The sequence below is a fragment of the Hibiscus syriacus genome, unplaced genomic scaffold (genome assembly GCF_006381635.1).
Source record: "Hibiscus syriacus cultivar Baekdansim isolate YM2019G1 unplaced genomic scaffold, ASM638163v2 tig00111092_pilon, whole genome shotgun sequence".
In the NCBI taxonomy this organism is placed as follows: domain Eukaryota; kingdom Viridiplantae; phylum Streptophyta; class Magnoliopsida; order Malvales; family Malvaceae; genus Hibiscus; species Hibiscus syriacus.
This window is the reverse complement of record NW_024062979.1, coordinates 295,598-311,942: the sequence shown is the minus strand read 5'-3', so window position 1 is coordinate 311,942 and position 16,345 is coordinate 295,598. Positions and strand designations below refer to the sequence as shown.

The 16,345-nt window shown below is 36.4% G+C and overlaps 2 protein-coding genes and 1 pseudogene across 2 annotated transcripts; all 3 read left to right on the top strand.

The window, feature by feature from the left end:
* Window positions 1-5,646: 5,646 nt before the first annotated feature.
* On the top strand, window positions 5,647-8,384 carry LOC120152544 (novel plant SNARE 13-like). The gene is made up of 10 exons (XM_039164744.1): window positions 5,647-5,726; window positions 5,941-6,033; window positions 6,125-6,218; window positions 6,464-6,501; window positions 6,744-6,841; window positions 7,280-7,359; window positions 7,457-7,513; window positions 7,601-7,693; window positions 7,782-7,856; window positions 8,286-8,384. Exons 1-10 carry the CDS (start codon window positions 5,647-5,649, stop codon window positions 8,382-8,384), a joined length of 807 nt encoding a protein of 268 aa, XP_039020675.1.
* Window positions 8,385-9,828: 1,444 nt separating this feature from the next.
* Window positions 9,829-11,184, top strand: LOC120152547 (DNA-directed RNA polymerase III subunit RPC6-like). Its single transcript, XM_039164746.1, has 2 exons — window positions 9,829-9,963; window positions 10,154-11,184. The coding sequence occupies exon 2, from the start codon at window positions 10,155-10,157 to the stop codon at window positions 10,848-10,850; it is 696 nt and encodes a 231-aa protein (XP_039020677.1). The 5' UTR covers window positions 9,829-9,963; window position 10,154; the 3' UTR covers window positions 10,851-11,184.
* Window positions 11,185-14,259: 3,075 nt separating this feature from the next.
* On the top strand, window positions 14,260-15,507 carry LOC120152548 (annotated as a pseudogene).
* The last annotated feature ends 838 nt before the right edge of the window (window positions 15,508-16,345 follow it).

The window sequence follows — 16,345 nt, the reverse complement described above, 5'->3', positions numbered from 1 at the left end:
TCAGGGTCATCACGGTCTTCACTTGTCTTTAGGTTGTATACTCGAGCAGTGGATCGAACTTCAGGTTGAGCAGAGAATTCAGACGGGTTCCTTCCTCTGCCTCTTCCTCGTCCTCTTTGTGAGAAGGAACCAGCTCTTCCAGATGGTGCCGGCTCACCAACAATCAAGGGACAATCCCGGACAAAATGTCCGGCCTCTCCGCATCGAAAACAAGTCCCAGCTGCCATACGACAATCCCCATAATGGTTTTTCCCGCAGTGCTCACACTGTTTCCTTTGACCCGGAGTAGATCTCCCAGCACCGGATTCCATTGACTGCGTCTGTCTAGTTCTTGCCTGACTTGCTCCTCTAGCAGACGATGCAACTGATTCTGATCTAGTTTGTGATCGAAATCCCGAGTCTCTTCCCCTTTTTGTTGGTGTTGAACCAGAATAAGTAGTCGTCTTCTTTGATGTCTGAACTCTCGAGTCCCCAAATCTTTCATTCTGAGCCCTTTCAAGAGCTTTTGCACGATTGATCACCTCCTGGAACGAGGACAAGTTTAATACTATCAACATTTCTTTAAGTCTAGGGCGCAAGCCCTCTACGAACCACTCGCAAGCATCTTTTTCAGTAGGCACAAGCTCAGCTGCAAACCTGCTCAGCTTATTAAACTCACATTCGTACTCATACACAGAGCGGCTCATCTGCTTCAAATTCATAAATTCCTGCTTCATTTGTCGGATAAACTGATCTCCAATATACTTGTTTTTAAATTCTTCTAAAAACAAAGACCAAGTCAACCGGTCGGTTGACATCCTCATGGTGACATTCGTCCACCATATCCTCGCCTGACCCCTTAATAAAGACACAGCTCCATCTAATTTCTCCACTTCGGAACAGTGGAGACCATCTAACATGATTTTCAAATCATTCAACCAAAGATCCGCTGACACCGGACCTTCCTCAGCTTCTCCCTTAAATTCGGGAGCTCCTAAACTTCTCAACTCTTTTGCTACATTAATTCTTGGAGTTAGTGGAGCAGGAGGTTGAAGACGCGTCAGAATAGCGTCTAACGTTCTGAAGAACGTATCTTGATCTTGCACAGGCACTCCTTGAGATGCCTGTTCTTCACCTTGCCTGGCCAGGGCAGGTGAATTACTGCTTTCAGCATGCCTATCTTCTCCCGCTTCACTTCGGGAGCTATTATGTCCGGACATCTAATAAGAATAAACACATTATCCTATTAGCAAAACAGCATACTCATACTATACCAGATCAGAAGTTCTCACTATTTGTTGGCATGTATTCCCTTTAAAGACTCCATAGACTCTGGTTTATGCCTAGAATCGGCTAAACCATGGCTCTGATACCATTAAATGTAACACCCCCAACCCATACCCGACCCGGATATGAGTCAGAGATACTACATTGACTTTAAAACACAACTCTTAATAAATAATAGTAAAATATTTGAACTTGTATTAAGAAAATACAATAATATACATACTGTAATATAAGTTTATCAAAATATTCAGAGCATACACAACTTAACCCTTTAATTACATGCCAACTGCTATTTACATCACAAAATGACCTACTGATTAAGTTGCTTCTGATCTGATGGTTGCAGGAGTAATACTGTCATGCTGCTTCACCTGTCTCTTCTAATTTCCCGGATCCTACGTGTGAAACACTCACACGCTAAGTCATCGACTTAGTGAGGCAATAATAATAAGGCAATGTAATGTAATGAAAATGTCAGGATCATATGAGATGAGATGCAAACATGTACTTAATCAATATAGTATACTTCATCAATATCCATACCTGTAAGCGTATGACTGTAACATTCATTATTATGTATTAATAAGTTTATTGGCCCATGATAGCATATTGAGAACCTAAGGTATTTGAGTAATGTGAGGTTGTGCACTATGCTGTCACCACAGCTCGTATAAATGCACCGAAGTGCCCCGTAGAATTGCACCGAAGTGCCCGTAGAATTGCACCGAAGTGCCCGTAGAATTTTGTCCATAAGGACCACGTAGAATTCCTTAAGAATCATATACATATACTATGGATCAAGTATGTGTCTTTCAAGACTTCACACAGGTTCCAAAGGATATATATGTGTCCTAAAGAACCGAGTATACCCTCTACCCTTGGCATGCCAACTATACCTATAGTTCTCATCTACATAACATGGGCTTATACATTTCCCGTAGTTCATATCGCGTAGACATAGTATTTCCATACCTTTAACACATAGGCATATCATTTACATACCTTTATCACATAGTGCATATAACTTTTCTGCATAATCATGTCATGTAATACATATAATATGAATTTATGTCATGTAATACATTTAATACAAATTCATGTCATGTATCATAATATGGAATGTAATCATATGTCAAAATATGGAATCTAGACTTATCACAAGTCTAGAACTGAATATACTACTATATTCATGCTATGCATATGCACTCACCTATACTTCTTTGCCTTTTCCTCGATCGATCCTACTTGTAGATTGTTCCCGAACTCGAGTAGGCTCGGTATCTACATAAACATAATTTTAAGATGATTATCAGACGTCTATGTCTTGAAATTAAGCTTTAATAGCTTACTAATTTAAAGAATCTATAGCTTAGTCTTGCTTTATTTTCTTTCTTCTTCTTTTTCTCATGGGGGAATCGGTTCCCCCCCCTGGGGTATCGGTTCCCCTATAGCATTCTGGAATTTCTTATACGATGAGGGGGTATCGGTTCCCCCCTGGGGGTATCGATTCCCCTCTTGCATTCTGGAAATTCATTTCGTTGAAGGGGTATCGGTTCCCCTTGAATGGGTACCGATTCCCCTAACCCAGAAATCCTATTTTGAGCCCGGAAATCATCTAATTTCAGCTCAAACATACTTATTTCAATCCCTTTAACACTCTTAGCTCTCATACACTTACTTAAACTAATTATTAACCATTCAATACCTCTAAAACTAAGAAAACTCCTCATCCATATAGAATTGAAGAATCTTACTCCAATTTCAACTTGTTCTAATTTCAATTCTATTACTTCATACTTCTTAATTAGCTTATTGACAAGTCAAAAATCTGATTCAAACATCAAAAACTCATTCCTATCAAGATTTCATCTAAAAACTCATTTTCCAAATCATTCTCTAAATCACTTATCTTGTTGTTTTAATGTCATATAAGGTTTCCTTTATCTTATATAACATACCAACTTTCATTTCCAATCTTAACAATCCAAGAAACTACCAAGTTCAGTTTCTTACCTATAATTGCAAGCCCACGGTTGGAGGAGGAAGAGAAGAAAGTAAGGAAGAATGAAGAAGAAATGGGAGGTTCTGGAACCTAAAAATCACACGTGGTTCTCATATACCCCATAACATCTTATTTTAATTAAAATTTCCTTCCAAATGACCATTTGGTCCCTACCTTCATTTCATATTTACTAATCTTTATTTTTAAACTATATAATCATTCTACTTTAATCCCCAAATGTTGAAACGTTGCAAATCAATCACTCACCCGACATGGAGGATGTTACATATATATAATTTATTTCATTATCACGGTTATGACACATTACTAGATCACGATCCATATATTATGATTTACGACTAAAGATGGTTTCTACTGGATTTTTATATAGATAGGATTCTGGAGTATGGAGGTACAACCTTGATCCAGCTGGTAAATCCTTACGGAACTAAAGATACCTTTGGGTAGGCCCATAAGCCCTAAGGCATACCCTTAGGTTGGCTCCCTTTGCTGTGTGCTTAGGGTAAGTCCTTATAGATGCAGTTTTGGGGAACTGTATAATGGAGTTTGGTTAGAGGGTTCCACTATGGTTTTAAAAGATTTATATATTTTTACTAGTTTTGATTGGAACACACTAGACATCTTATTCAATCTCATGAAAACTTGATACTATGAATGTTTCCTATGAACTGCGATCTCATGGCTTTTACTCGATTAACTACCAGTGGAATCCCAGCTTATCCTGAAAATCGGTATATGTCTGTTTAAATAAGGAAATTTTATGGCTTTTCATTTATCTGCTTGTCCTATAGCATCAACTGGTAGTATTGTATTACTTAGCTTCCCAAAGCTCACTATGTTACTCATCATTTCAGGTTAAAAGAATCGTACATGTGCGGCTATCGACTTCAGTAGAGGAGTTCCATCGGCGTTGTTTGCGGAATATGATGCATGTGATTAGGGGCATGTAGATTGTAATTTGTTTTGCATATGAGTCTAAAACTTGTTTTATTTCTGAATATTGATAAATTTTACTTTTGTATTTATAAATTGATTTTATGATTTTACATGTGTTAATAAAATTTTCAAATTTTTCTGATATTTTTACGGTGGGTCGCTCCGGTGGCCTTAATGTGACACCCGGATCGGATCGGATCGAATCATCCGCATCGGTCTGAGGGGGTTACAGTTTCAGTGCCTAAATAATTTTTAATTAAAAATATATGTCTAATGTTTTATCCGTTACCATTTTAGGTGTTTAGGTGTTAACCATTGTTAGAAAAATCTTATTAAATGACATGCGTCATATTTTGATAATTTTAATAATTTTACTTCTTTAAAAATATTTTTTATTTAAAAAAAACCTCCCCTGCACAATTCCAACCCCACTCCTCACTGCGTTCCCTTTCGCATTGGTCTGTGCTATACCCATCATCCCCATGATTCAATTAATTATATTTAATAATAAATTTCAATTGAATTTAATAATAATTTTGGGATTATAGTTAGGAATTTGGGTATTAGATTTAAGGATTTATGTTTAAGAAATTATATATTTAAGGAGATTTAGTATTCGATCAATTACGAAGTATAAGGGTTTTGATCGTGGATGGTTGGTCGATCACATGTCGTTGGGTGTTCGGCTGATTGAAGACATTGGTGGTGGCTGCGGTGGCAAAGAGATTAAAATTAATATTTTTAAAGTTTTAGTTTTTTTTAAGATTTGAAAAAAAATTAAGGTTTTTTATTTATATTTATATTTTAAATAAAAATTCTCAAAATTACTAGAATGTAACACATGTCACTTAATATTTTTTTAATAATAGTTAACAATCGAACACTTAAAATAGTAATAGAAAAAAGTGACCACCTATTTTTTACGAAATTTTTTTTAGATACTAAAATATTTTTTTCAAGACAAAATTTGAGAATTATTTTTATATTAAGCCTAAAAAAAATCAAAAGTCATATTTATTTTTCCACAAAAAAAAATTTGAGGCTCTAAAATATGATTAAACCTAATATATATAATAAAAGAGACAGCGGGAGACAGCGATTCTGTTTTTTATCCCTTCTGTTACGCTTTCATTCCATACCAGGCTTTGTTGCTTTGCTGCTTCTCTCTCTCTCTCTCTCTCAGTAATCCTTCAAAAAACCCTTTTTGATCGAAAACCCATAAATTTCAAGTTTCATCCTCTTTCGAAACTTCTCTTTCCTTTCTATTTTTAGCTGTTTTTAATAATAAAAAGGGAAAGAAAACCCCTGCCCGAGGGTAGTGGTTAGGGTTTCTTTGTTGTTGGAAGTTTGTTCCGTAGGGATTTGAATGAGGAGAACATAAATAGTTTTGTGAACTCGAAATTGAAGATCTGGCTGACTTCATGGCCACCACGGAGTTGCAGATGAGTCCTCAATTGGAGCAGATCCATGGCGAAATCCGCGATCTTTTCCGTGCTCTGTCGTATGTCCTCTTCTACTTTCCCTTGACTTGTTTACTACTCGAATGAATTAGCCACGTATTGTAATCTGCAATCACGGCTCTTGTTTCAACATACCGAGTGTTTTGACTTTAGTATTCTTCTTTGGACTAGATTTCGACTTTGTTGTTTTGAGTTTTCCTTTGAGCTTCTAAAATCTGAAAACTCTATTTATAAACTATGATGACTGCTTTTCAGAAATGGGTTTCAAAGGCTGGATAAGATGAAGGATTCTAATAGGCAAAGCAAACAGCTGGAAGAGCTTACTGGCAAGATGAGGGAATGTAAAAGGTCTGCCCTATTTGTTCTATATGATATATTTGATTTCTTCTCATTTTTACCTTCTTTTAATTCCTATTTTCAATGAATTGTTTATTTGCAGATTAATCAAGGAGTTTGATCGTGAAATTAAAGATGAGGAAAGTAAAAATCTTCCTGAAGTGAACAAGCAACTCAATGATGAGAAGCAATCTATGGTAAGTTTTTCCGAACCTCAAATTTCCTTACTATTGCATCGAAAGGCATAGGCATATAATAAGAGTGTTTTATTAGCCTGGAAGTTAACAAACGTTTATCACATCATAAAATGGTTTAATTGAGGAAATAAGATTGCCATTGACATGGATAGTCACATTGTTTTATGGTGGAATTATCTCCCCTAATATGCTTTCTTTTTATGTTATTTATAGTTTCTAATATTTTGTTGTTGTTGTTGTTGCAGATCAAAGAACTGAATTCGTATGTAGCATTGAGAAAAACGTAAGTTTGACTATCCTAAAGGGAATAATGGTGACTTTAGTTTTTCCATCTGAAGTTCAAATTTGTATTTACAGTGTGCCAGTTCAGTTGTGAAGTTTGGGGATTAGCCAAGTCTGAAACTTGACTTTTTTCCTAATGTAGGGTGAAACCAATTTTTGAGTGGTAGAGTTCAGCCCATAAAAGCCCAATGAGACTGTCCTTTTTTTCCTCTGTAGTTTTCATGTTTTAATGTGTACCTGCAGATACATGAATACCCTTGGTAACAAGAAAATTGAACTCTTTGATATGGGAGCTGGAGTCAGTGAACCAATAGCAGATGAAAATGTTAAAGTGGCATCATGTAAGATCTTACTTACCCTCGGTTGAGTTTGTGATTCATATAGAATTATTATTTGGGATCAACGACTCCTAGCTATCAAAATGATGGTTTTTCTGTTATTACCTGCTATTTTTCTTTAAAAGTTATATATGCAAATACATTCTAATACAACTGTATTTCATATCAATTATGATTTTGCTGATCTAGTTGATTATGGATTTTGTCATGCTGTATGCATTTTTATTCAACTATTGCCTAGAAACTGGGAGGCAGAGTCTTCTTAGAATGTTGGACAGTGTGGGAACAAAGCTACTATTCATGACTTTCTTGGATGCTTCAGGAAAATTAGTCTAGTCCATGGTCTTTACTCAAAATTATGAACTTGTAACAACAGAATCTCAGCATCGAGATTGCCTTTTCTTATCAGGCTATCTTACTAATGCATGACTTTGCCTGCAGCAATGTCAAATCAAGAGCTTGTTGATCATGGGATGAAGACGATGGATGAGACTGATCAGGCCATTGAACGCACACAAAAGGTAAACACAAACAGTTTTTTGTTCCCTTGTGCAGGGCAGGCCTCCACTTCGTTGTTGCCATTTTCTTTTTCTTTTTTCTTACCTTTTAGACTCACAGGTTGTCGAGCAAACAATTGAAGTGGGAACCCAAACTGCTTCTACTCTAAAAGGCCAAGTAAGTCAGATTAAGTTGTCGTTTATTATTATTTTTCTTGAGACTGCTGTGTCGTGTGCATATGCTGATTGATTGAAAGTTATTCAGACTGATCAAATGGGCCGTATTGTAAATGAGCTGGATACAATCCAGTTTTCTATTAAGAAGGCATCCCAGCTGGTGAAGGAGATCGGTAGGCAGGTTAGTTGATTGTTAGCACTTTAGATGCAACCTTCGTTCAATTTGACAATCCTTTATGCCATATTAATCATCTTTCTTCTTCCTCCAGGTGGCCACTGATAAATGCATCATGCTATTTCTTTTTCTTATAGTATGCGGTGTTATAGCCATCATAGTTGTGAAGGTATTCTTTTACCTTATTGATTTCAATTTTGTAGCCTGCTGAACGTGTTGAACTTCCCCATCATCTCATTTGTGATATGAAAAGATGAAAGTGTACATTTGTCACAACTAATTACAATTAAATACTTGCAGCAAACTAAGCCACATAGTAACCGTGTTCTTTTAAATAAAATTATGGGCTAGTTTAGTATTACTGTTGAGGTTGAAAAGTCCTTTTAAAAAGTAACTAGTAGCCAATGTCGTGTTTCAACTCCAAATCACTTTGTGAAGAAGTGATTTGGATGGCGAAAGCTTTTTGTTTAGCATTTCTTTTGCTGGTGAAAAGTGCTTTTAGAAAGCCAAAAGCAATGCTATTCAGACGCATTCTTCACAATGATCGGCTTCTAGTGCACAAAATTTTGATTTTCTAATTGCAACGTGGAAATTTCAGATTGTGAATCCAAACAACAAAGATATCAGAGATATTCCGGGGGGGTTGGCACCTCCAGCACCTTCAAGGAGATTGTTATATCTAAGGGACCCGCAATAAAAGGTGACCATTTGAAATTAGTGAGTGATTTGTTCTGCTTATATTGTCGAACAGATGGGACTGGGAGCATTGGGAAGTTGGTGTGAGGGATCTAATACAATTTTCTTTTGCTTTTCTATTTTATATTATTGATTCTTGCCTGAGATGTGCACATCCGGTTGGTGGTGTTTGTTGTTTTGTGTAAATTTTGTGGGAGCGGTTGTCGAATTATTTGGAAGTTTAACTTTGAAGATTGTTGTATGGCTAGAAATTAAGAAATCTCTCAAGTGAATTCCACATATTTTTCGTGTCATTGGAAGAGACATTATTGCATTTGTTCTATCCTTTTAAGCAACACGAATTTATTTATTTATTTTAGGAGCATTTTGATCTTATAACGCAATAATCAAGAATACCCATGATAAGTTTTATTATAATTTATTCAATTTATTATAGTTGAATCCACGTGTTATATTTGACTTAATCTAATTTTTTTAACTCTTTAACTATTTGATATTGAACGTTCACACATTTAACATTCTTTGTGCTTGAACTTGAGATCTAAAAAAATAGCAATGCCCGAACTCTAGATCTCAATTATCACTATTGTCTCTTGGTTTGTGCTACCCATTGTTTTTTAGAGTAAAGTACATGGATTGTCATTGTAATTTGCTTTTTTTTTTCTATTTCACTTATTGTACTTTAAAATTGATCAATTTCATCATTGAACTTTATATATTTAGTGTTTTTGATAACTAAACTTAATAAAATTAGTTTTTGGGTCACTAAGTTGTTATCTCGACTAACAGAACGCTCACGTCATATTCCCCCATCAGCCCTCCTCTCTTACCTACGACGGAGGTAAGACACACGATGATAGAGCGACAGCGAAGGGATACTACCACATGGGTTTCGGTCAGAACTGGACAATGAGCTCATTGGTGAAGGCAATGAGGTGCAACGACAACGGAATCGGCTGAAAATCGAAAAAATCAACAGCGTCGTCGTTATGGGTTTCTCACAATTTGCGATGTTTTAACGATCGATTTTGGGCAGCTAGTGGTTGGGGTTTACTCGGGAGATGACACTGAGGCTGCTAGTGGCGGCGATGCAAGCCACCGTTGACCGGAGATGATGGATCGAAAGTGAGAGAGAGTTAGGGTGAAGAAGAAGAAATAATTAACAAAATAATATTATTTAATGTCGTTTGTGGGGGAAACGACTGAGTGACCAAATTTGTCAATTACATTAAATTTAGTGATGAAGTACAATGAGTAAAATAGAAAATAAAGAGAAATATAATGATGATCCGTGTAATTTACCTTTTTTAATTTGATTATATATTTTAAATGAGCATTTTTTAACTCTTATTAAATAGGTATGTGATTTAAAGGTTATGTGTAATTATTTTTTAAAATTTCTAAATTATTTTTATTAAATAATTTATTAATTGAAAGCCAAAATTTCCCTTCAAAATTCTCCAGAACCACCTCGTCTATCTCTTCACACGATCCCTGCCGCCAGACAAACGGTTATCCATCACTCTGAGCCGGCCTCGTAATCCATCTCTTGCCTTCAAGCTCCCGTCAGGCAAAGTAAGGTAATTTTCTGAAGCCCTAAACTAAAATTGAATGTTAATACACACTGTTTGTCACCCAGTTTCATCTCATACCATCCCTCTGTTTTTTTAAGTGGTGTCGGTGGCGGGCAGCGCTGTTAATGTAGAATAAGTTTCGAACTGGTAATTCAATATTCAACTAATTTATTCTTCTTTTCCCTACATATATTAGAATGAGCGCGAAAAGAAAACGCCCGGGTCCGGCTGCCGATTCCGCCGTAACAGAACATGAAAAGAGTGTTCATGAAGTAATCCGAAGCAAAAAAGACATGGGCGTGTCGCAATGGGAAATTAAACGAGAAATTAATCTTGCCGAAAACATAATCACAAAATGTATTAAGTCACTTGTATCTAAGAGTCTCGTAAAAGAAGTGAAAAGCATCCAAAATCGGGGTAGGAAGCATTACATGTCTGCCGAGTTCGAGCCGTCCAGCGAAATAACCGGTGGGGCATGGTACGTTGAAGGCAGCCTCGATACGGAGTTTATAAACGTCTTGAAAGAGCAGTGTTGGAGGAAGATTTATGGCGTGAAAGTTGCTACTTTGGAAGGGATTGCGGATGCTATTAAGAGGAGCAATGTTTGTCAAATCGAGTTGACAAAACAACAGGTCGAAGAAATTGTGAAGGCTTTGGTTCTGGATAATGAAGTTATGGAAGTGAAAAGTACCGGAACCGGGGAGTTTGCTTCGATTCCAGTCGGGAAAGTTTGTTATAAATGCATTGGTAAGAGAGGTTATGGAGGAGAACCCAAGCTTGGCGCGCTGGCTTTCATTCCTTGTGGAGTTTGTCCGCAGATAAGTCGTTGTACCCCTGATGGAATAATCTCTCCTAACACCTGTGCTTATTACCAGAAATGGCTTGATTTGTAGTTTGATTGCATGCTTTAGAGTTTTAGATATTTGATGGACTTGAGTGAATGGCCTAAATTCTGCAACCACGAATGTCTCCTATATTCCAAGTTTATATTCTAAACTTATATACATTGCTCATTTGATTTTTTGGTTATTGCTTGTTTGTCCACTTGAATATCCGATTCTTTCTGCGATCGTGAACTGATCCTTGATGAGGAATGGAGCCCGAGACCGCCTCTTCAATCTCTTTATGTTTTGAAAGCCTTAAACAAGTATCATCTGGTAATACATTGTAGATAGTCTTCTGAATGGATAAGAACATGCTTAGTACTACTGCATTGTTTCGGAGTTGCCTAGACTGGTTTTCTTGCAGGTCGCACATCGAAAGTTTCATGTGTCTTTGTACATTTGATTCCTGGCTTCTGGTGGATATATAAGACCATACAACATTAGGACTTGTTAGATATAGAAAGAATATTTCAGGCATATTTTTATCGTAGACCTTGGTTAGCCATTTCAAGTTGCACACAATCATGTTACATGTCCGATGGCACTTGTTTGAATTCTGATGATCTGAATTTGGTAGTTTCTGAAGTAGAATTACAAACTGACCAAGAACCTTTGTTAAGTTAGTTGCCTTCTTCTTTTGTTCACTGAGAATAACAGATCTTTAAGTACAATCAAACCTATAATAGCTTCTTCTGCATTGCCGGTTAGATGCAAGCATAATTCGATTAAAATCTAGTTTACTTAATGAACCCTAGTAATCAAACCTGCTTTGATAAAGGAATAAACTAGGAACAAAAATGGGGATATATGGTGGATGTGTAGCCTCCATCATGCAACTAGGATTACATGTACCTTTGCAAAATCATCTTGTAATTTGTCGTCGACTATAATGAAAATTTTCTTATATATTTGTGGTTTCTTCTTTTAGTTTTTTTTTTCACGTAAATTTGCATAATTCTTGTCTTGTAATATTTGACATGTTTATTTGAACACTTATTAGAAGCACTTCTTTCATGTAGGGGTAAGTATTTGAACGAGTCGAGTCAAAAAATTTCGAGATAATTGAGTTAACGAGTCTTGTGAAAATCTAGTTGAATTTTCAAGTTTTTATTCAAATTTAGTTGTGAATGTTTATAATGCAATGGTGTGGATTGATCCGGTTTAACGACATTCTTTAACCATAAATATATATATTATGTTTTTTTTACATTTCAATGTTATTTAATAAATCAAATGATATTTAAAATTAAAAAATATATTAATAATTTTTTTTTGAAAAAAGTATTTTAGAAGAACAAAATATTGATGAGAGCAAAGAGTTAATGAACGATGGAGGGAAAGAATTTGTAGAAAATTTACATATAAAAGGTAAATTGAATAAAATGTAAAATGAAGATACTAAACTGTAAAAGGAATAAATTCATTATCAAAAATAAGAATGGAAAGTTACATAGATATTTTATATGAATTGAAGTTGTACGGATGTTTTATAGTGTTAGAGGAGCATGCTATTTAAATTTGATAAAAAATATCAATAAGAAGATTTATGGGCGAATATTTGAGTTAAAGATAAATAATTTTGAGTTAATTGAGTGGGTGAATATATATATATATATATATATATTATACCTTTAGTTTGTTCATACACAGGCATGGAGAAAGTGGCAATAAAATAATCATGAATTCCACCAGCGGATGGTCATGATTGATGATAGATAAATAAACAACAAAGAAAAATGAATTAACATCTCTCTGTGCTGGTAACTGATATCTGAAGCAATCTGGGGGTTTGGCTTAAATGTGATGCAAGTTGTGTTTTACAATAATCATTGACCTTTACAAGGTAGATCAAAACATTGGGTTATATATTTACTCAGAAAGAAAAACATTGGATTATCAAAACAACCATCATTCCTCTGCACCTCATCATTCATCCTATGTTTCATTATTACAGCAATTCTGCCCTTCTATTTCTTATCATCATTGTGGGGTTTAGCCTTGGAATGAATGCTTCTGCAAACTTTGGAATTCCAACCCCACTTTTTGACTCTTAGCTTTGTGGGGTACTATGCTTGATTCCTCAATCATACATACATTATACATACATGCATACGTATGGTCAGCCATCTTGTATATACCATGAAAGTGAATATGGTCGATCAAAAGCTCGGTGGTATTGGCGTCCAGTGTATTTCTTTGACTAATGCATGCAGATCCAATACATAAAGACTTCACCTTTATTTAAAAAGAACACTGTTGAGATTACGAAATTAACATCTAAAACAACAATCAAGGATTTGGAATATATGGTCATAATGAATCAATGTAAAAAATTTGTGATAGATGAAGAAATAAAAGTGAAGAAACGGCAAAGAAAGAAAAAAGGGGTTTTCCATTTGTTTTGTTTTGTTGTGTAAGCTGCTTCCATTTCACTGTTAATGTAAAGGCATGTCTTTCTTCATTACCTACCTCTTCTTGTGACCCATTTATCAAATGAAACCCCACAAAAACCCCATATTTTTTTATAGTCCAACATCCCCTTTTATCGCCTCTCACTATGCTTTCATTTCCTCTGGGATTTGCCCATTTCTTCTTTATAAGCACCCGCAGTCCTAAATTTTGCTCCTTTCTTCTTCCTTTCCCCCCTTTCCCCCTCATATTAGCACTGGTTCCAGTCTTTATTTGTGATGATTTGTCAAATGTAGAGTGTTTGATGGAAATGTGATGCCTGGTTTTTGTTTATTATGTGAAGAAAGGGGTTTTTTTTTTTAGGTTGAAGGGTCTTTTTGGGTTTAGCACTCTATTTCTTCTTATTTTTCCATTTTTACTTTAACTCTGCATTTTTTTGCTGTCAAATAGATTTGATTGGTATTTGCTTTTGGCCTTAAACCAATTGATATATTGAATAAATGCAGAAATATGTAGCTGTTATTGATTGTTAAGTTATTTTAGTTGAACATGTTTCAGGCATCTTGGTGTTGGTGAAAAATGGCATCTGATCTAAACAAAACTCTGTCCAAAGTATACATTGGTCTGCAATTGTGGCTTCTTATTGTAATTGGCTTAGGTGTGGTGTTTGTAGTTATCCTTAGCGTGTCGCTGTGGCTTAGCTTTCGGAAGAAAACCAGAAGGGGGAATGCCATGCTTCCTCTGAGCCAAGCGCCTCTCGTGTCGGAGGAAACTAAAGAGATAGAAGTTGATCAAGCTTCGGCGAACAATGGTGGGGTGAACACCCTTAATGAGAAGTTTATAGGGGCAATTTGATTAACGGGACTCCCGTAGCTGCCAAAAAGCTTCTTAACAATCGTATGTTGCGGTGAAGCTTATTTATATGAAAGATTAATCCTTTTGTTCATGTTATGCTGCCTGCAGCTTGTAGCATTGGCTGATAATGATTCTATGCTTTCTTTAGTGGACAAGCTGACAAGGTTTTCCGGGTGGAAGTTGAAGCCGTTTGTCAGGTGCGGCATAAAACCTTAGTTCGACTTCTTGGGTACTGCATCGAGGGCACACAGAGGTACCATGTTGTTATATGTACTCCCTGGATTTGAATATTTCCGCAAGCATTGTTATGTCTATTATCAGTGCGAGTTATTATGCGGAATAGAAAGAAAACCGATATTTACTGTTTTTTTCTAAAATTTTCTGCTATAAAATCCAGGTTATTGGTTTATGAATATGTCAACAACAGCAATTTAGAGCAATGGCGCCCTGGGGATATGTCTCACAAGGGATATCTTACCTGGGAGGCTCGCATAAAGATCATTCTCAGCACTGCCAAAGCGTAAGTGACCACTCGGTCTTAAACGAAAATCTTGGTTGTTAAAACTTACCTCGGTTTTAACCTTAATTGTTACTAAAAACTAAATGTTGCAGGCTGGCATATTTACACGAGGCGATTGAACCAAAAGTCATGCATAGAGACATAAAATAGAGTAATATACTGATTGATGAAAACTTCGATGCGAATATATCTGATTTTGGCCTGGCCAAACTGCTAGATGACGGGGAGAGTTATATCACTACGAGAGTTATGGGTACCTTCGGGTGAGAATACTGCCCTTCCTCTATGATCAATTGTTACTAGATAATTCATTCTCCGGTTTATTTTATCATTGTTTTTTGCTTCTTTTTGTTTTTACTCCGAGTAAGGAATTATATCATTCGAGAAGCTAAAGAAGTCGTTGGTTAATGTTATCTTTGTCTCCTGTTTACACGGTCTTTCAGTTATGTTGCTCCAGAATATGCTAACTCCGGCCTCCTGAACGAGAAGAGTGATGTTTATAGTTTTGGTGTTGTGTTCTTAGAAGCATTTACTGGAAAATGCCTGGTAGATTATGGTCGTCCTCAGCCTGAGGTACTTAAACTACACTTCTTCATCGGCATAGGCTTCGAAAAGACTCGGTATAGCATTTTTTACATGACCAATTGTACCATGAAATCTCAGGTAAATATGGTCGAGTGGTTAAAGATGATGGTTCAACTCAGACGTTCAGAGGAAGTAGTTGACCCTAACATTGAGACCAGACCATCAATTAGTGCTCTTAAACGGGCTCTTTTGACTGCTTTGAGATGTTTTGACCCCGATGCCGAAAAAAGACCAAAGATGAGTCAGGTTACTCGCATGCTTGAAGCAGAGGAGTATCCTATTCCTCGAGAGGTTTGATTCTGATACTTTACTAGCTCGCTTTTAGATTAATTGTCGTATAGGAGAATGTCTAGTTCTCGGTCGAAGTTATAGCTTGACTCACTCCGAAGATGTATCGTGGACAGAGTTTTCAGGATAGGAGACAGAAGGAATCAGTCAGTTAATTCAGATGTTGATACACAGAAGAAAAACTCCGATGCTGATCGGGGTGATGATCGAGATTCAAGGTTGGGGAGCTGAATGCAAGATCAACCGTAGACTCGGGGACAAAACGGGTTTTAGAGGCTGAAAACAAGGGAAACCACCACCATTGCATTCGGTTCTATTCCGACACCTTCAGATGGCCCTTTAGCTGAGATTTCCAGCAGATGCAGGAAACTGAGGGATTTTTCTTTTCTTTTGTGGAGCTTTGAAGTAGATATCTTCTTCAAAAGGTTGTAGAGCATATTAGTTTGTGCCTTGAAAGGTCATTGCCACTAGACTTTCCGTACATGCCTATATGGATTCCATATAATTTTGTCCCGTTATTCGAATTAGGCGTTTCTATTCGATATTATGAATTCTTTGTTGCTGGGATGGAGAAGAATGAGAAGAGTAAGCAGAGCTGTTGTCTCTAGTAAATCTGTCAACTTTTGATCCTAGGGTGAAAAGAAATGTATGGGAAGCTTGGGGCTGAAAACAAGTATAGTTTGAAGGTATAGATCTTTATGCATGCCCGTTTGTTAATTTTTAAGGTTGTTCGTGCTCGATTTATGTTCGTTTACTGCCCTAGGGAAGCTACAAGAGGAGTTACCTTAACAGGCAAGTAATGTCGATTTCGCATTCCATGTGCCGGAGGAGGGGCAAAAATAAGTGT

What these genes read in the sequence shown, in the direction of transcription:
- LOC120152544 (XM_039164744.1), top strand. Translation starts at nt 5,647, where the DNA reads ATGGCCACCACGGAGTTGCAGATGAGTCCTCAATTGGAGCAGATCCAT. An exon ending in AAGATGAGGGAATGTAAAAG is followed by an intron (nt 6,034 to 6,124) that starts GTCTGCCCTATT and finishes GTTTATTTGCAG; the next exon opens with ATTAATCAAGGAGTTTGATC. An exon ending in TATGTAGCATTGAGAAAAAC is followed by an intron (nt 6,502 to 6,743) that starts GTAAGTTTGACT and finishes GTGTACCTGCAG; the next exon opens with ATACATGAATACCCTTGGTA.
- LOC120152547 (XM_039164746.1), top strand. Translation starts at nt 10,155, where the DNA reads ATGAGCGCGAAAAGAAAACGCCCGGGTCCGGCTGCCGATTCCGCCGTA.